We start from the raw sequence: 20,457 nt of genomic DNA, 5'->3' as shown, positions 1-20,457 counted from the left end.
GAATTCCAGTGCCCCTCAATATATTCAAAAAGAAGGATTTTACATTGGTTACAAAAAACAGTTTACAGAGCATAGTAGCTGAAGCTCATAATATTCCCAACCAAGCAAGTCAAAGTAATGACCTCATCCCTTCTCCCCCTGCTGGTAGGATTGTGTACAATCAGAGGGATTCGGCTTAAAAGCAAACTTCCTTTGCTAAAATCTCTTGAGAAAATGTATAAAGCAGTATTAGATTAAAACTTTTATATAGATAGTAAGAAAAAATGTATTAAAAAAACAAAACAAAACAAAAAAAAAATATAAAAATACATTTTCTCTTTAAAAATAGTGTATGGGTTTTGGATCAAAGTTTATAATTTTATTTTTTCTCTTACTCAAATTAATCTGACCAAGTCCCCGAAACATGCGTTGCTGTGGTGTAAGGTGGAGGAGGCCTTGAAAAAACAGAGACGACTTCTTTCATATTGGTCTCCGCCAAAATTACTATAGCCAGAAACTGGAAGTCGGCTACCATACCATTTGACCAGCCTAAACATAAGCTTTCCTGGGTTATGATTAATGAACAGTTAACAGCAATTTTACAGGATAAATTTAAGTTGTTTGAAAAGGTATGGGGCCTGTGGATTCGATACTTGACTAATGATCCCTGGACCATACCTGACTAGGGTTTCGCCTGAATAGGATGGACCAGAGTGTGGAGTCTTTTTTCCCCTTCCTCTCCTCTCTTCCCTTCCTTTTCTCTTGTTCTCCTTTTTTCCTACTTTTCCTTTCTGCTTTTTTGCTTGTGATTTTGGGATTCGGACTGCGTAATCTGGTGGTTGTGGGGGATTGGAGCGTCTCCTTCCTGTTGGTTGAGAGGATTTGAAACCTCCTGAGATGTAGGATGTAGTCTGAGCCCCATCCAATCATATTGCTATCATACAATAGAAAGACATGCTGGGACATTTATGTTTTATGGCCTCTTTACAAACTACCAAATTGGAATGTGGTTAATTGAGAATCGTTTATGTAGCTCTATATCTCCGCTATGTGCTGAGGACCGCTATCTTAGAGGGAATGATTCCTTGCCTATGGGAGGGAAGTTGCTATGTCTTTCGCTCATGTCTTTCGCTCATGTCTTTCGCTCATGTCTTTCGCTCAGTATTAGTGCAATAACCGTGTGTAACGTTTTTGGTTTATTTTATATACAAAAATATACAAAAAAAATTTCAATCTAAATTGCTGATATTGCGTATTGCTTGAAATTAATATTGGAATTTACTTTATTTGTGAAAACCTTTAATAAAATATTGAAACCTAAAAATGGTGTATGGTGTTTCCCTGCCGCTAAGGTTCTTTGCCAGAGTTTTTATTTTGAAATCGTGTTTCTGTTTTGTTATGTTCATTTTAGATTGCTGGAAAATATGGACTTTGCCATATCCATTTAGGTTCTCTCTAGTGTCATTCCACTCTAAATATGTGATGAGATTAGTGACATCTGCTGCTCGTGTCAATTATCAATCACTTATATGTCCTTGTTTCCCTCCTGGCAGATGCTAATAAAGCAGCTGGAAGTCTTTGGCCTGGCTGAGAAGCCACAGCTGGTTACACGGTTTCAGGAGGTATTCCGTACAATGTGGTCTACCAATGGAGACTCAATCAGTAAAATTTACGCCGGTACTGGAGCCCTGGAAGGAAAAGCGAAGGTAAGGAATGGATAAGGATGTAGAATGTGCTTGTTTATTTTTCTATGTACAGTATTTGCACCTCTGCAACTGTCTGTTTTCCATGTATGTCCCTGTGCTTGAACTGTATGTGTATCTGCTTCTCCTGTGATTTTTTTGATATAATTTAAAATGGCAAATTAAAGGAGAACCCCAGGCAGACATAAAATTCAGTCTTTACTAAGAAGCCTAGCTGTGAACCTTTTCATTTTATGTTTGGATGCAAATGTTAGTAGAAAAGCTAATGATCTGCATGAGATATTGACTTGTTATGATCCTGCAATTTTACTATAACGCACACTAATTATTGAAGATTACCCAATTTCAGCTATGATAATCCATAGCAACCAGGAACTGGAGGTGCTGCAGCTTTATACATTGGATAGGATAGTCTGAGCTCATCTTTAAAACAAAGACTATGTGAACATAACTGATACTGATTAACTTGTGTCTTCACCGAGGTTCTCCTTCTTTTTTTTTTTTTTTTTTTTTTTTTCTTTCTTTTTAAGAGCAACTGTTGCATGTTGTGTATGGAATGTCTATTGAGGTGGAACAGGTTGGGCCAGCCCTTCACTTTCCTTTTCAGTCAGTGCATGCTTTAGAGGTGTTTTTTTTTTCCGTACCCTGGGAGTGATAAAAGATGGCAAAATGTACATTCAGGCACCTTGGGTAGGCTGTACTGTATTCAGACAGTCACATTTGGAGAAAGTGAAGGGAAATTTTACATTTTAGAGTTGTCCCCAGATCAAGAGGTAAGAAGTCTGACAATAGGTACACCTGCAAAAACAAAGACTGGACAGCACAAACCCCTGGTGCATTACCCGAGTAAAAGGATATTTATTAAATTAGAAGGAAGCCAATAAAATGCATACTCACAAAAGTACCAAGGTTTACAGCATGTACAGCTGAACTGTTCTTCACAGCTCTGAAGAAGGGGATGCACCCCAAAAACGATTCAGCGTGCTCCATGTGAGGTTTTAGAAGCACTTGCACGTTTTACCTACATGTTTCCCTCCCATTTACATACAAAGTCCCATAAAGGGACGACAGCATTGATGACGAAACGTTTAGGGAGGAGTCGGAGACATGTGACGCCACTCGTTTGCCGGGACACAGCGGCTATTTTGTGGGTTTGAAACGCCGGACGTTTCTCATTTGCGACTTTATCTCTCTGTGAATGTGAGTGCAATCATTTGGATTTTTATTCAATAAATCTTTTATTTGGATGTCTGCACTATGAGGAGTCTTATCTTTCTACTGAGATTACGGATGCTGAGGTGGAGTTGCTGATCATATCTCCTTGCTGCGGGAGCTGTCATCTGGTTGATATTTATGCCTGTAAAAGTTTTTCTGAGGGTAAGAAGCTGTGTGTTTTGGGTGATGGTGATGGTCTCTTCATACCTGTGACGTCTGATTCCAACTCCAGCAATTATTCATTTTGGTCAATATGGACTATGACTATGGATTTGTTTTATTTATGTAGTTAGCGCACCTCTTCCCCCATAAAGGGGAATACCCAATACCCATTTACATGCTGTATACCTTTTTTTTTTTTTTTTTTTTTTGAGAGTATGCATTTTATTGGCTTCCATCTATTTTTAGTAAATATCCTTTTAATCGAATAATGCACCAGGGGTTTGCGCCTGCCCTTCTTTGTTTTTGTAGTTCCACACTGGATGAGGGCTGCATTTGAGGAGGACTGCATCCACCGGGCATAGGACCGAGTATACACGGGTTTCTTGTTCCCTCGGTTGAGGACCACGGAGCGCTGGAAGGGTTTGGCTGGTTTTTCCTAATGGGTACACCTGGCCTGGTGACAATTGTCTAAGTGGGGAGATCCCATCGTCATGCTGTTTCTCTGGGACAGGAAGTAAAGAGAAATTTCTGGTACGCAGATAAAAAAAAAAGCCAGGCAGGAGTTTTAATCCTCCCCCACTCCATCAAAAAAAATAAATAAATAAAAGTTTAATAATTATTAATTGGGGGTCATTGTCTGGACATTTTGAACTGTACATATTTTTTTTTTTTTTTTTTACAATTGATATAAGTTCTAGTAATAAATATTGCTTCCTGCATATTTTATGGTTCCCCTGTTAACCCTACTTAAAGAAACCCTGCGAACGCAATCCAGTAGCTTGATCGCACATAAGGTTCCTTTCAGGCAGGAGCTGACACCTACATGCAGGCTGCCCTTTATTATTGCGCCTGCATTCTTTCTGAGCTGCATACAGGCAGACGTTATAGGTGGATGCAGGTGCAATGGCTGCACGGACAAAGCTGCGTGTCCAAATTTGACAGCTGTGCAGAAGCAGCTGCATGTCCCTGAATGCAGACAGCTTGCGGTCGGAGCTGTGCAGCTGCTCCTACATGGCTGTCACATTTGCATCTGCAAATGCATCTGTTACATCTGCATCCACCTCTATAGGTTGTCTGCATGCAAGGCAGCTGCAAGCACCATCTCAAATAAGCCTTAGAAGCTTATCAAAGTCTTTACTATTTTTTTCATAATGCCCCATTGTCTTGGTTTTCCAGCAGTGAAGATGCTGCCATCTTGTCAAAAGGAGGGAAGGTTTGGTGCTGTTCAGTGCACTGAACATTTACAAATCTGTGCTCAGTATTGTTGATGAGAGTGGCAGGAGAAATACAGAGGCATGCACGAAGAGTACTGTATATACTCGAGTATAAGTCGAATTTTTCAGCACATTTTTTTGTGCTGAAAGTGCCCCCCTCGACTTATACTCGAGTCAAGCACTTTTCTGCAGCAAAAAATGTGATTTTCCGAACCGACTTTGGGGCCCCATATCTCAGGGCCACTTGAAGCTAGGAATCCCAAATTTAGTGTGCAAACCCAGTGGAACTGGTACCACAACATATCCAAAGCTGGGGTTCCTAGCACCAAGTGGCCCTGAGATACGGGGCCCCAAAACCAGTTCGGAAAATGTCATTCTCTGCTGCAAAAAAGTGCTTGACATTTTCTGAACTGATTTTGGGGCCCTGTATCTCGGGGCCACTTAGTGCTAGAAACCCCAGCTTTGGAAAGTTTATGCTGCTAGTTCCACTGGGTTTGCACACCAAATTTGGGATTCTTGGCACTAAGTGGCCCCGAGATACGGGGCCCCAAATTCGGTCAACTGTTTCCATCTGTAGCAATGTCATTTCGGGACCCTTTGAGTTCAGAGACCCCAAATTTTTGCTGCAGCTAGGGGGCATCTAGGAACCCTTAACTACAGAGTTTGAAGTTCAGGGGACCTATGGCTGCAAATGGGCACAGTGATGCTGCAAATGGGCATTGTTGACCCTCTTTTCCACTTGCAGTAGCTGTGCATTTCTCACCCTCGTCTTATACTCGGGTCAATAAGTTTTTCCCATTTTTTTTGTGGTAAATTAGGGCCTTGACTTATACTCGGAACGACTTATACTCGAGTATATACGGTAGTTTTGTCTAGATGTCAGTGGGCATGGCTGACTTTCTTCAAATGGTCAATATTTGAATATTTTGCCACAAGCTATAGGCTAAGAATGCAGTCAGATTTTTACAGCAGTTAGGGTAAGCCGTCATGGAACTGAATGGGCATATAGAGTTACTTTAATACAGTATGTTTAGCATGATGACGGAATTAAAGCCAAACTCCAGGAACTAGAAAAAAACATAACGTTGTATTGGGGCCTCTTTGCACTGTAAGGGCTAAATGCTCGTAGGGTCTAAGGTTGAATACTCTACCTTATTTCCCACTCGAGCCTTCCTCCACACCATGTGGCCAGTTCCCTGCAGCTTTCTTTCTAAGGCGCTCCAGCCAGCAGTCACGCGCTGAAGCTGGGCCAATATTCCTGCACTATACTCTTTGTTGCCAAAAGTCATGGGACACCCCTCCAAATCATTGGATTCAGGTGTTCCAATCACCTCCATGGCCAGGGGTGTATAAAATCAAGCACCTAGGCATACAGACTGCTTCTACAAACATTTGTGAAAGAATGGGTCACTCTCAGGAGGTCACTGAATTCAAGCGTGGTATCGTGATAGGTTGCCACCTGTGCAATAAGTCCATCCATGAAATTTCCTTGCTACTAAATATTCCACGGTCAACTGTTAGTGGTTTTTATAACAAAGTGGAAGCAACTGGGTACAGCACGAAGTGGTAGGCTATGTAAAATGATAGAGCGGGGTCAGCGCAAGCTGAAGCTCACAGTGCGCACAAGTTGCCAGCTGTCTGCAGAGTCTATAGCTACAGACCTCAAAACTTCGTGTGGCCTTCATATTAGCACAACAACAGAGCGTAGAAAGCTTCATGGAATGGGTTTCCATGGGCGAGCAGCTGCATCCAAGCCTTACATCACCAAGTGCAATGCAAAGCGTCAGATGCAGTGGTGTAAAGCACGCTGCCACTGGACTCAAGCAGTGACGTTTTCTCTGGAGTGATAAATCGTGTTTCTCTGTCTGGCAATCCAGAAAGATGGATGTGTCTGGGTTTGGTGGTTGCCAGGAGAACGGTACTTGCCTGATGGCATTATACCAAGTTTAAAAGATTGGTGGAGGGGGATTATGGTGTGGGGTTGTTTTTCAGGGGTCGGGCTTAGCCCCTTAGTTCCAGTGAAGGGAACTTTTAAGGCATTAACATACCAAGAAAAAAGAATAAATAACAAATTAATTACAAACTGCGCTGCTGAGCGCGGTTTGTAATTCGGTAATTAATTTGTTAATTATTCTTTTTTCACTTACCCTTATAACATGCAGCTCTTAAATCAATTTAAAATTACTAGCTTCCATTAGCATACCAAGACATTTTGGACAATTTCATGCTCCCAAATTTGTGGAGATGGCACCTGTGCTGGGATCAATCCTGTTTAATTTGTTCATAAACGACCTGGAGGATGGGGTAAACAGTTCAATCTCTGTATTTGCGGACGATACTAAGCTAAGCAGGGCAATAACTTCTCCGCAGGATGTGGAAACCTTGCAAAAAGACCTGAACAAATTAATGGGGTGGGAAACTACATGGCAAATGAGGTTCAATGTAGAAAAATGTAAAATAATGCATTTGGGTGGCAAAAATATGAATACAATCTACTCACTGGGTGGAGAACCTCTGGGGGATTCTAGGATGCAAAAGGACCTGGGGGTCCTAGTAGATGATAGGCTCAGCAATGGCATGCAATGCCAAGCTGCTGCTAACAAAGCAAACAAAATATTGGCATGTATTAAAAAGGGGATCAACTCCAGAGATAAAATAATTCTCACGCTCTACAAGACTCTGGTCCGGCCGCACCTGGAGTATGCTGTCCAGTTCTGGGCACCAGTCCTCAGGAAGGATGTACTGGAAATGGAGCGAATACAAAGAAGGGAAACAAAGCTAATAAAGGTTCTGGAGGATGTTAGTTATGAGGAAAGGTTGCGAGCACTGAACTTATTCTCTCTGGAGAAGAGACACTTGAGAGGGGATATGATTTCAATTTACAAATACTGTACTGGTGACCCCACAATAAGGATAAAACTTTTTTTGCGGAAGGGAGTTTAACAAGACTCGTGGCCACTCATTTAAAATTAGAAGAAAAGTTTTTTAACCTTAAACTACGTAGAGGGTTCTTTACTGTAAGGGCGGCAAGGATGTGGAATTCCCTTCCACAGGCGGTGGTCTCAGCGGGGGGCATTGATAGTTTCAAAAAACTATTAGATAAGCACCTGAACGACCACAACATACAGGCATATACAATATAATACTGACATATAATCACACACATAGGTTGGATTTGATGGACTTGTGTCTTTTTTCGACCTCACCTACTATGTAACCTTACTGTTCCAACATGACTGCACACCAGTGCACAAAACAAGGTCCATAAAGACATGGATGAGAGAGTTTGGGGTGGAGGAAATTGACTGGCCTCGGAGTCCTGACCTCAACCCGATAGAACACCTTTGGGATGAATTAGAGTGGAGACTGCAAGCCAGGCCTTCTCGTCCAACATCAGTGCCTGACCTCACAAATGCGCTTCTGGAAGAATGGTCAAACATTCCCATAGACACACTTCTAAACCTTGTGGACAGCCTTCCCAGAAGAGTTGAGGCTGTTATAGCTGCAAAGGGTGGACCAACTCAATATTGAACCCTACAGACTAAGGCCCCTTTCACGCGGGGCAGGTCCTTTTTTACAGACTCTGCTTGCTCAGCGCGGATCGCTCCGTTGATCCCCACTTAGCAGGCAGATGACAGGTCGGTATCTGCTCACTTGTGCAGAGATGGACCTGTCAAAGTCCCATTCTCCTCTATGGGGAGATTGGATGTAAACGGACCGCCTGTCCATTTTCATCTGATCCGCCAGATGGATGGAAAATAGGACCACAATCTGTCTGGATTTGGTGAACCGGATCGGATTGGATAGCGGCGGATGTCAGTGGACATGTCACCGCTCCATAGGAGTGAATGGAGGGTCTGATCAGGTCCACCTGAAAAATGGACAGGCAGATCTGATCGGACAACCCGTGAGAAAGGGGCCTAAGACTGGGATGCCATTAAAGTTCATGTGCGTGTAAAGGCAGGCGTCCCAATACTTTTAGTAATAAAGTGTATGTGAGAATGACAAGGGCCCATCTACAACCCGAACATCAGTGAGAAAAGCACCAGTGGCTGGCAGAGCAAGAAATAATAAGTAATTTTGTCATTTCATCTAACCCCCATTTTTTCTAACAAATTCTTGGAGTTGATCTTTAAGCTTTACTGTCTAGGATGAGACATTCACACCAGACTGTACTTTCTGTACGGAGCTCAGGATGACATTATAAATCTTTTTATCATTAAGATCCCCTAGAAACTATTGTCCTTTTTTAGTCATCTGCAGCCGAGAACAGCCCAGGAATGTTCCCATTGCTCTTGTATCGGTATGCCAAGGATCAACGTTCCAGGTGTAGCAGACAATAATAAATCCCCAGTCGGTTTTTCCATGTCACACTTAGTAAACAAGAGGTAACAGAAAAGTGTGGCTGCATTAGAATATCATGTTTCCATGCATCTTCCATGCAAACACAGCTAATCTTATTCACTGTAAGCAGGAAAGCTAAAATGCAAAGCGTAGTTACCTTTTTTTTTTTTTTTTTTTTTTTTTTTACCCCCCTGAAGTCAGATCAGTGAAAAATGAATTCTGATTGGTTGCTTTCGGTTATAACTTTTTATTGGATTTCAGGGCTCATTCACATGGGTGCAAAGGACTGTACACCATAAAAAACAGCCAATAACGTGCATTTACCTGCATTCAGCCCCAGCCTCTAATTTATGTTGCACAGGTGGCTGTATGCAAAATCTGTGACTCCCGGATACAAACACACTTTATTTTTTTTTTTTATGGTGTAGAGCCCTTTGTGTCCGGGTCCAAGACTTACTAAAGTGGTTGTAAAAGCTTCCATATGTCCAGTGGTGACTGGCCTCAGGTGATGCACAGAGATTGAACAAATCCTCCTATATAAGTTGTACCTGTTTATCTGCAGTCTTCTGTTCTCTACATTTGTTCAAAGTGCTGAGTTTTAAATCTTCCCTGAGAGTTCACGAAAAAGGGGTTGGAGAGCTGAAATTGCACTGCAGAGCTCTGAGAGCTGATTGAAGGGAATGGACATACCCTCTTCACACAGCTCACAGGAACAGAGATGAGGCTGTCAATCAGCTGGAGAATCCCTCCCCTGCCACCATGTTTCTCTCTCTGTCAGGAAAACTTGCCAGAAGTGATTCATGCTGATAGCTGAGGATCGAAGCCGCAGACAAAAGTGACACTTGGGGGGGTTATTTACGAAAGGCAAATCCACTTTGCACTACAAGTGCAATTGGAAGTGCAGTCGCTCTAAATCTGAGGGGTAGATCTGAAATGAGTGGAAGCTCTGCTGATTTTATCATCCAATCATGTGCAAGCTAAAATGTTGTTTTTTATTTTCCTTGCATGTCCCCCTCGGATCTACAGCGACTTTACTTCCAAGTGCACTTTCAGTGCAAAATGGATTTTCCTTTAGTAAATAACCCCCTTGGTGATCCTAATTGAGACAAGTACACACTATAGTGGGATATGCTTTGTTCATATTTCGTATCTGAAGTTTACAACTACTTCTAAGGTTTGGTTCAGAGCTATGCATGCTGTGTGTTGGACAGCCTATTTATTTCAATAAATGCGGGTAGGGAAAGAAGCCCCTAACCCTTTTGTAAAGCCGCGCCACACTGAACCACATGGTGCTGGGGCATCATGCGGTTTGGCTACTGCAAAAACATTCAGTTGCCAATGTGTGGGGGTGCCATTAACAATTAATGGCACCCCTGTGCATCTGCACAAGAGCAGTGCCTTCCGTCTTGGGAAAGTGCGCAATTTTACACGCGTCTTGAATATGCATAGAGCTAAGCTAAGCCTAAGTCTGTTTAGATCGATTTGGATAGTCTTCTTGAATTAAGGACTCATTTCTTCCAAAATATTTTGTTGTGGTGTTTGGACAGAATAGGGAAGCGTTAAAATACCTCTCTGGTTTTTATTTCTTAGATTTTCCCCAAGCTTTCTGTCCCTGTGACTCCCATACAAGAATACAGGTGTGCAGCTGTCAGCAGGACAGGAAGGCACAGACCACAAGAACAACGTTGTCAAAAGTTCTAGCACTTATCACTTTTTAGTGCTAAGGGACACCTGCCTTTGCACGCACATGAACTTTAGTGGCATCCCAGTCTTAGTCTGTAGGGCCCACCCTTTGCAGCTATAACAGCTTCAACTCTTCTGGGAAGGCTGCCCACAAGGTTTAGGAGTGTGTCTATGGGAATGTTTGACCATTCTTCCAGAAGAGCATTTGTGAGGCCAGGCACTGATGTGGAGGAAAAGGCCTCTGTGCAGGCCAGTCAAGTTCCTCCACCCCAAACTCGCTCATCCATGTCTTTATGGACCTTGCTTTGTGCACTGGTGCACAATCATGTTAGAACAGGAAGGGGCCATCCCCAAACTGTTCCCACAAAGTTGGGAGCGTGAAATTGTCCAAAATGTCTTTAGTATGTCGATGCCTTAAGAGTTCCCTTCACTGGAACTAAGGGCCCAAGCCCAACCCCTGAAATACAATCCTACACCATAATCCCCCCTCCACTAAATGAGTTGGACCAGTGCACAAAGCAAGGTCCATAAAGACATGAATGAGCGGGTTTGGGGTGGAGGAACTTGACGGGCCTGCACAGAGTCCTGACTTTCTCGTCCAACATCAGTGTCTGACCTCACAAATGCACTTCTGGAAGAATGGTCAAACATTCCCATAGACACACTCCTAAACCTTGTGGACAGCCTTCCCAGAAGAGTTGAAGCTGCAAGGGGTGGGCCAACACAATATTGAACCCTACGCATTAAGACTGGGATGCCATTAAAGTTCATGTGCAGGCAGGCGTGTCAATACTTTCGGTAATATAGTGTGCGTATGTGTGTGTTTGTAACATTCCATTAATTAGTCAGGCATACATGCTTGGCTTTGTGAATAATTTCTCTATTTTTCCCAAAATATTTCTGGGCTTTTTGAACTTGTATCTATGCATGACAGTAATTCTTGCACATGGATGGTGTAGAAGTTCAGAGATGGAATTGCAGATAACAAAGTAATACAGTTGAGAAAGAAGTTGGATGGAAAAGAATCCAGTAAATATCTGTTAATGTCAGTCTAATTTTTATGTTCCATGCATGCCAGTGCAACCCCCCCCCCCCACTTCTGAAATAACAGAGGTTTTACCTTATAAATTCTCCTGTTTTTTGTTTTTTTCCTTTATCTTTGTTTAAAGTTCACTCCTCATTCTTCCTCTATCATCTAACCTCTTGCCTGCTTTCCTCCTGCTCTCACTTGGTTCTCGCCTGATTTCCTGTGTAAATGGTGAGTATATATAAAATCTATTAACGCTACATTTCCATTCCTGAAGATGTCTTGTGCTCATGTATTTCTGTATTCTACAAAGTATTTCTAACCGTTTCCTTTGAGACAACAAACATAAGATATCAGGATTTCTTCCTAGTAACTTGAGTGTTTTCAGGTCATCTCACATATGATGACCAGGATGTGGTGTGAGAAATGTTTTCGGCTTGTGTCTGACACCAGTAGGCTTTTTAAAATGGTAAACCTGAACAATTAAATTTTTCTTGATTGGAGAAATTTCTTGTAACTTCCTTTTGTCCCTTGAAGATCGGTTGCCTGGCCAGAAAAGAGCCTGTCCATGCTCTGTGCATACCATGGAAAGTACAAAAAGCCACACCGATGTTATTTAAAGTGATACAAAAAATGTATTATAAAAAAATTAGATAAATAAAAAATGTGTTTTAGTTAAAATAAAAAATTAAGGTTATACTTGCCTGCTATGTGCAATGATATTGCACAAAAAAGGTTGCTTTCCTCCTCTTCCACCAGTCCTCACTGGTCCTGAGCTGGGCAGTGTGTGTCCATAGATGCACAGTGTGTCGGTAAGCCACGCCCTGTCCCTCCCTAGAGGATGTTGACTGACAGCAGCAGGAGCCTATGGATCCACTGTCCTCAGTTTCTCCCATCAAAACTGGAAGTAAGGGGAGCAGTGCTGGAGCCATGGACACTGCTCAGCCATTCAGAGGAAACCTTACAAGGCTTCCTCTGATTGGCTGAGGAGGAGAGGTGAGCAGATGACATCACAAGCTTCACTTCAGCCAATAAGAGGGAAGCCTTGTATTCATTCATAAAATTCAAAGCCTCCTGTCAATGGCTGAGCTGCTGCTTAGCCTGACTCAGTTTTGTTCCAGGAACAGGATGGGAAGTCCCTGTACTGCTGCCTGAACTTATACTGTACTGTATGCACTTGTAAGATAAATAGTTTGGGCCAAGCTGGCCAGCTGAACTATATTTTAAAGTAAAATGAAACCTGGAGTTAGGCCTTAAAGTGGTTCTAAAGCTAAAAAGTTTTGTCACTTGCTGTGTCGCCCCCCCATTATATCCCACAAAATACTTGTCTCAGTCCTGTATCGATGGCACGGCGCTCGGCTCCAGTCCTTTTCTTTTCTTTCCCTGCTCTCACAAGTTTCACTTAGAGCAGTGGGAGCCTATGGCTCCTGTTCCTGTTAGTCAATATCTGTGAACAGAGAGCCAGGGGCAGGGCTGAACTGTGCTGTGTGCGTCAATGAACACGCACAGCCCAGATCGCAAGCTCTTGCTATGGGGACAGACATGTAAGGAGGTGCCAAGATTGCTCACAAGGTACCCCAGAAGAGGGGTTCAGGGCTGCTCTGTGCAATATCATTACACAGAGCAGGTGAGTCTGACATGATTAATATTTTATTCTTTTAAAAAAATGCATTTAAAAGCACTTTAACTTTATTGCTATTACATAAGGGGCAGGGCATGTTTTAGTAGATTATGGAAGTGCACAGGAAGCTTTATAGACACCGAGTCACTTCCACCATTAAGCTGATAGTTGACTTAAGTGTACATACAGTATAACATTGTGTGTTTAAAAGCCCTTGCTACAATATGTCATTTTAGAATACCTCTGACTCAAGAGGTTAGGGATATGGGGGCCCTGGGAAATTGCCCAGTTTGCCCCCTCCCCCATACACAGGTCCTGTTCCTCAGGTTTCAGACATTTCAAGCTAATGCTTTTCATTATTGTAATATTTAATTTTACTGTAGTAAGGGAGAGAGCGTTTTAGACATGGTGGTATGTGTGAGTATAATATCACGTGTAAGGATTTGTATTATTGTTATTGTAAAATATTGTGTTTAGCAAAAAGTCATACACCCCGGAAATAAAGTGCAATCCTCTTAACATGACATCATCCTTCATTATACATACATACATACTGTTAATAAAATAAGGAGACGGAAACCTCTTCTTTATTATGGCGGATCTATGTAGTGGATCCGTTTAGTCCAGGAAGTAATTAATCACCGGAAAATTTAATTGTACGTCTAATTGCATCATTACCTTTTGTAGCTGCAGAGAAATGGTCACATTTGTAACATTGAATCCTATACACGGTTCATGATATGGGTATAAAATCTTTGTGCTTTGCTCGCTTATTATAAATGTTTGTAAGAAAAAAAAAGTAGCGTTTTCATTTTCTTGGATCACAGTTTGTTGATAGGGGAGAGGTCGGGGTGGTGGGGAGACTGCTGATTGTTAGTGATTTGCAGCAGAGGAAATCGGGTCCCGTTCCCTGACATAAAGCTGTGTGAATGTTAGAACTGAATAGCCAGAAATGCACATCCTTTGGCAGGTAAAATGGGTTTCTTATATGTATTTTTTTTCCTGTATTTAGTTGTTTTAACTGGAATCTAGCTTTAAAAGTAAAGACAATATACAGACATTGCTGACGCCTCTCTCTGAAGATGCTAGTTACCTGGCTGATTCTGGTTTGACATGGAGCAAACCTGCAGACCAGTGAAGTGTGAGCTCCTAATTATCATATGTTTTAGATCAGTGACTGCTTTATAAGAAATCCTGATGTCCATTTTTAATATAACGTAAGTAGGAAAATCAAGGAACAAAAGATCAATGCTAGGATCTAGAACAGGGGTGTCTAACTCAATTTTATCGCAGGGTGCATCAGCAGTATGGTTGCCCTCAAAGGGCCATTTGTATCAGGGGTGCGCTATGTACACAGTGCAGGGTTAAGAAGTGCTCCATGTATAGAGTGCAGGGTTTAGGAGTGCGCCATGTGTCGAGTGCATGCTTTAGGAGTGCCCCGTGTGCAGGCTTTAGGAGTGCGCCATCTTCAGAGTGCAACCCTCCCTCCCCCAAAGCTTCCTTGCATCTTTCTCCTACCATGCCCAGCTCTAGTACCTCTTGGTTTAGGCAGCTGTGTTTCACTTGCAGGCAGATTGTTCTCTCTCGCTGATTCTGGAGATCTGTCCTCACCGTGACTGCGTGCCAGGATCTGTTAGTTCCAGGAGCCCTTGAGAGCCAAGCTGAGCTTTGTACACATAAAAGGCTTTTGTGTTTACAAGTGACAGCAGGGCGCGGTAGCAGAAGGTGCGAGCCGGAGGTGGTGGAATTACATTCCACCACGTTCTGGCTTCAGTACTGGGTGCGAGGGCCACATGACAATGCCCACGGGTTTTGCTGTCTTGTATCTGACATCTGGTTGCAGTTCAGGTGTGGAATTACAACAACCTGTAAATTTTACAGACTGGAAAGTTAAAAGACGGAGCGCGCTCAGTAACCAGAACGATCCAGAGCAACTTTTTTGATGGATCCAAGCAAGAAGCGATAGATGTGCTGCTGCTGGGAAACACCTTGAACAGCGATTTGGCTGATAAAGCACGAGCTCTCCTGACTACTGGAAGTTTACATGGTATGTAGTTCTCGGTTTATAAAGGTGTGCTCCATCTCTATAAAGATCATCCTGATGTTAGAGACCCTGTCACCATCTTCTTGTAGAAATATGTCCGCATTTAACATATTTTATCCCTAATGTTGCTTGCAAAAATGTGGTTACATGCAACATATTTAACAAGAAATAGCAGAAGGATCGTTCTTAAAAGACTATTACATATTAAAAAGGGTAAAACTGGTACAAAATCTGTGGATCCCAATGTTGTAATGCTTAGTAGTCACACAGTGTCCAGCAATCAAAATTGAAGGACGTCTCCCATACAGGCATTGCCAAACATGTTTCGCCCAATAAAGCTTCTTCAGGGACTCTTCTGTTTTAAATTTTGCATGCAGCCACATTTTTGTAAGCAACATTATCATCCGCGAGTGTGCTGCTGTGATTAATTGTTGGAGAAGCAGGTGATCCCTTCACAGGACTGACTTACCAAAGTGCAAAATTGACTCTGAATGTAATTTTCTGGTGTCTGTATTTCATTTAATTTAAGTGGAGATCACAGTTTATCTTGTATACCTGGGTGGAGAGTACACTGACAGAAGGACTACAAGTTTGTGTTGAAGATACATATTGCTGTCTGTGTCCCCTCTGGAAAGATTTTCCAGTTCTTTAGGCGTTGAAGGGCACCAGAACCAGAAATTAGGCTAATGCAGGTCACCAGAACAAGGAATGAGGGAAATGCAGGTCTAGAAGGAATGAGGAGAACGAGGTTCACTAGAATAAGAATCCAAAGGGAATGAAGGTAACCGGAACAAGAAATGAGGGGAACGTGGTCCCCAGAACAAGAAGTGAGGGGCATGCAGGTCAACAAGAACTTGATATGAGGGGAACAAGGGTCACCAGAATATGCAATGAAAGGAACGAGGGTCACAAATGATGGGAGTGCAGGTCACCAGAACAAGAAATTAGGGGAACGTGGTTGCAGTTCACCAGAACAAGAAATGATGGAAATGCGGGACTACAACAATTGAGGAAAGTGGGGAACCAACTAAACAAGAAATGAGGGCTACGAGGGCCACCAGAACAAGATATGAGGGGGACGAGGGGTACCAGAAAAAGAAGTGAGATGAACAGGGGTCACCAGAACCAAAAATTAGGGGCTCACCTGTCACTAGAACAAAAAATCTGAGAAAGGTGGTCACCAGACGAAGAAATGAGGGAACAGGGGCTACCAGAACTAGAAATGAGGGGGAGCGGGGCTCACCAGAACAAGATATGAGGGGGGGGGGGGTTACCAGAACAATAAGGAGGTAAATGACAGGTCACCAGAATAAGAAATTAGGGGAAAGGATTTGACCAGAATAGGAAATGAGGGGAAGGGGACGATCAAAACAAGAAATGAGAACAAGGGTCTACAAGAACCAAAAATGTGGCTCACCAGAACAAGGATTGAGGGAATGCAGATCTACAAGTACAAGGGATGAGGGGAACACTGGTCACTAGAACAAGAAATGAGGGGAAGGGGGTCATCAGAAAAAGAAGTGAGGGGGAACAGGAAGTGTGGGAAAATCTATTTAGCTGGAACATGGACCGCATTTAAATCCCGATAAAGATCCTAGCCCTTGCTCTGTTTATACAATGCAAAAGAGTTTGGGCCATGTCTTCTTAGAGGCTTTAAGACGAAAAAAAATCCATCCTTCCATCCTGTGCTACTGCTTGAAGTTTTAAGGTGCAGCATAAGGCTTTTGTTTCACAGTATACAGTGTAGTAGTGTGATTGTTACACTGTTAGCTAAAATGGGACAACAATAGAGGTGTTTTTTTCTGTAAAGAAACATCTCCTGTGGATATGCAACATAAATATTGTAAGTGAAGAAATCTGATATTCGGGAGGCTAGTATAGCGTCGTATTACAGCAAGGGTTCTGTGTGCAGGGAGTTTTGTGGGTTTCCTGCACAGACATAGGCTTCCTCCCACAACCGAAAACAAAATACTGGCATCTGCTAAATCTTGCCCTTAAGAAAACCTTTTCTACAACTTATAAATTGTAGCGCAACGCACAGAAAAATCCACTACTTTAATGCTTACCTGTAGTGTTTATCCTTTCCGTGTATGATTTTTTTCACTTGCAGTGTCTTTGATCTTGCTGGAAAATGTGACAACTCCAGCAGGAGTCCATTCTCTAGCACAGCCCCTCTCTCCTTTCATATCATAGCCCTCTCCTTTTCTGTGAGTGTCAAATTCATAATCTGTGCTGGCCCAGCTCCTCTGCCGTCTCCCTTCACTACCCTATGTGACCTTTTTAATATGGCTGCTGTGGAAGTAGCAAAAGGCAGTAATCTAGAATGTCACTTGAGTGACAGCTCTAAGTCTGTTAGGACTGCCAACATCACATCCAAGATGGCGGACCACAACCGTAGTCTCATGACTTTTTTAGATGTCCACACACGGGAGGCTTTTACAGGTAAATTACATGAATAAAATAAGTTAAATGCACATATAATCTTTTAGTAAGATTTGTGCTAAAATGAATGAAAAGAGCTTCTATAGGACTCTGATGGGCACAATAGATCGGGGCATGGATTGATGTAAACGATGATCTGTCAGTGGCAGCTGGTGTTTAAAATTTTTGGGGGAGCGCAAACAAACTGAAAAATACTGAACTGAAGCCCCCCCATCAATTGCTGCCTCACAGTGCCCATCAAATGAAGCCATTTTGCCCATCATACGCAGCCACCTGTGCCCCATCATACGCAGCCACCTGTGCCCCATCATACGCAGCCACCTGTGCCCCATCATACGCAGCCACCTGTGCCCCATCATACGCAGCCACCTGTGCCCCATCATACGCAGCCACCTGTGCCCCATCATACGCAGCCACCTGTGCCCCATCATACGCAGCCACCTGTGCCCCATCATACGCAGCCACCTGTGCCCTATCAAATAGGGAACTTAATACATAACACAAAATTTGAATTTTTGCCTTTGATTACACTTTGATAGGAAGCCCAGGCCATTCCTAGAGGTTTGTATCATGCAGAGACAATGGGTATGGTTACAGATGCTGACCGTTTTTAATGCATACCTAAACCCTAAAACTTACCAGTGCTTAGAGTTTGTTTGATTTGTTCTGGCTAAGAAATCTTTCAGCAACTACAGAAAATAGAAAAAGACTGCTCAGTGGGTAAAGATAAGAATTAGTATAATATACAGGTACCCTCATCCTAAAACATGGTAGAAAATATCTGGTGGTCTGCCAGAAATGCTTCCTCCTCAATGCTTCCCCTGAGCTTAAAGTGGAACATAATTGTATCTGAGCACCAGCATCTAAAAACAGAAATTAAAGGAGATGTACAGCCAAAGCTCACTTGGCTGTACTTCTCCAATGGATCACAAGAGTGCAGTTCGTTCTGCACTCCTGTGGCCCGTTTTCAGCAGACAGCGGACTAAATTCTGCTGTCGGCTGACGTCACAGAGCTGGTCCAGGCTCAGGCAAGATCACGACCATACATGCCTGGCCCAACACCCGGCTCAGCCTCTTGGTGAGCTGCTGAGACCCTAAGCCGGCCGCTTCCACCCCCTCCCCCTCCACAGCTCAGCGCTCCAGTGAACCGGGGGTGGGGGGTGGGGGAGAGTCGGTGACCAGCTCTATGCTCACGGAGCTCTGAGAACTGAGTGTTCGGCAGTGTTTGATCGCTCGGTTCTCAGTGTTAGTCGGTGGGGGACAGATGCCACATCCACCTAGATAAAATTATAAAAAAGCAAAACCCATACTTCTCTTTTAATTTTATTTTAAATATTTTAAATATTCAAAGCAAACTCACCCATCCATGTCTCCATGTTTTATTTTGTTGAGAAAAAATCCCCCCTGCCATTTTCCGGCTGTGGCCATCTTGAGTAAGGGCAGATGTAGCATTTACTTCCTTAAAATCCATGCCCTCTTGCCATCAACAATGCAGGCAGGAGGGCATGCTTAGCTGAGAAATCCCCTCCTCCCCTCCCCCTGGTGAAAGCAATAAATGGCCATGAGATGTATGACATTATTTTGGCCTAGGCCAGGAACCAAATGATGAAATGTAAAAGAAAAAGTTTAAGACAAGTAAATATAATATACTTTTCCTATCTATTTGCTAAGGCTAGCAGCATAAGGATTAAAAATAGTTCATGTTGTTTGAGAGAATTTAGTTCCACTTTAAAAGAAAACACAAACGTCCTTCTCTTTATTGTGTAAACTACTAGTCCCATCATTCCACCATGTAATAGGGAACAAAGGCAGAAATGTTTAAAGTCCAGTGTCTTTGATACCCATGTCTGCCCCCATAGACTCAATGGAGAAATGAGTGTAGACATGAAGGGACAGGAAGTACGGTATATTGTTTGCTGGTTTACCAGGTGAAAATAGCCTAAGAAAACAAATGCACCCACCACATCTAAGGACTGGTAAGCTGCAATATATTATATTTGCGGTAGAGCTGCACAATTAATTGTTAAATCGCAATCTCGACTAGACCCCCCCTACACGATCTTAATTTCGTAATTTTCCGGGTCTTCCCTTACCTGCCATGGCGGCGGCAGCACCCGACAGCTGATGGAAACATCATCTGCGGTGCCGACATTGCTGGACTCCAGGACAAGTGTCCTATTATTAAAAGTCCGCTGCAGTATGTGTAGCTGCTAATTTTTGCAGCGGTGGGCGTACCTCCGCTTTTAAAGACTAAGCCTTTTTCTGACACTTTGTTGCTTACAAGTTAAAATCAGTGTTTTTTGCTAGAAAATTTCTTGAAACCCCCAAACATTATATATAAGTAAATATTTTAACAGAGACCCTAGAGAATAAAATGGCGGTCGTTGCAATATTTTATGTCGCACTGTATTTGCACAACGGTCTTTCAAACTTAATTTTTCGGGAAGAAATACACTTCAATTAATTTAAAAAAACTAAATTGTAAAGTTAGCCCAATTTTTTTGTATAATGTCAAAGATGATGTTGCGCCGAGAATAGTGATCCTTATTCTAAGCAAAAAAATTGTGATTCTCATTTTCTCCAGAATCGTGCAGCTCTAATTATTGTTTTTGAGCTTTGATGGCTTTAAATTTGCCCTGAAATCTCATTGTTGAATCTGACGTGCTCCAGTTATTTGCCATTAACAATCTGTTCTTTCCTTTCCCTGCTGCGTGGTCAGTGTCAGAACTCATGTTACAATCAGGTATAGTAATACACTCTGACTGCCTCATATGTAATCATTTTATTTTGTATGTGTTCCATTTAGTCTTTTCAAATTAATTGCATTCATGTACTTTGGACTTTCTAAAAACGTAAATAAAAAATAGTGCTGAGTTTTGGGTTATTACTTGTTGTAGCCAATCAGTGTAGCGCTTAGTTTCCTTGCCCTGCTTGGAAAGTGAAAGCTGGTGTCTGATAGGCTAACAGAAAACAGTATATGTGCATGTTATGCAGTAGGTTTAGTTTGACTTTGGGCTTTTTCA

General features: G+C 42.5%; 1 protein-coding gene across 7 annotated transcripts in view; it reads left to right on the top strand.

Moving 5' to 3' along the window:
* SYNJ1 (synaptojanin 1) overlaps positions 1–20,457 on the top strand; it is a 177,813-nt gene that overhangs the window by 92,233 nt on the left and 65,123 nt on the right. For 5 of the 7 annotated variants that reach the window (XM_073617131.1, XM_073617130.1, XM_073617127.1 and 2 more), the window contains exons 11-13: positions 1,533–1,685; positions 14,830–14,995; positions 20,154–20,177. In XM_073617131.1, the coding sequence (XP_073473232.1) occupies positions 1,533–1,685; positions 14,830–14,995; positions 20,154–20,177 (343 nt within the window). The remainder of the gene's footprint in view (positions 1–1,532; positions 1,686–14,829; positions 14,996–20,153; positions 20,178–20,457) is intronic. The other 2 variants (XM_073617128.1, XM_073617129.1) reach the window with 2 other exon arrangements.

Source organism: Aquarana catesbeiana, linkage group LG02, assembly GCF_042186555.1.
Source record: "Aquarana catesbeiana isolate 2022-GZ linkage group LG02, ASM4218655v1, whole genome shotgun sequence".
In the NCBI taxonomy this organism is placed as follows: domain Eukaryota; kingdom Metazoa; phylum Chordata; class Amphibia; order Anura; family Ranidae; genus Aquarana; species Aquarana catesbeiana.
This window is presented reverse-complemented; position numbering and strand designations above follow the sequence as displayed.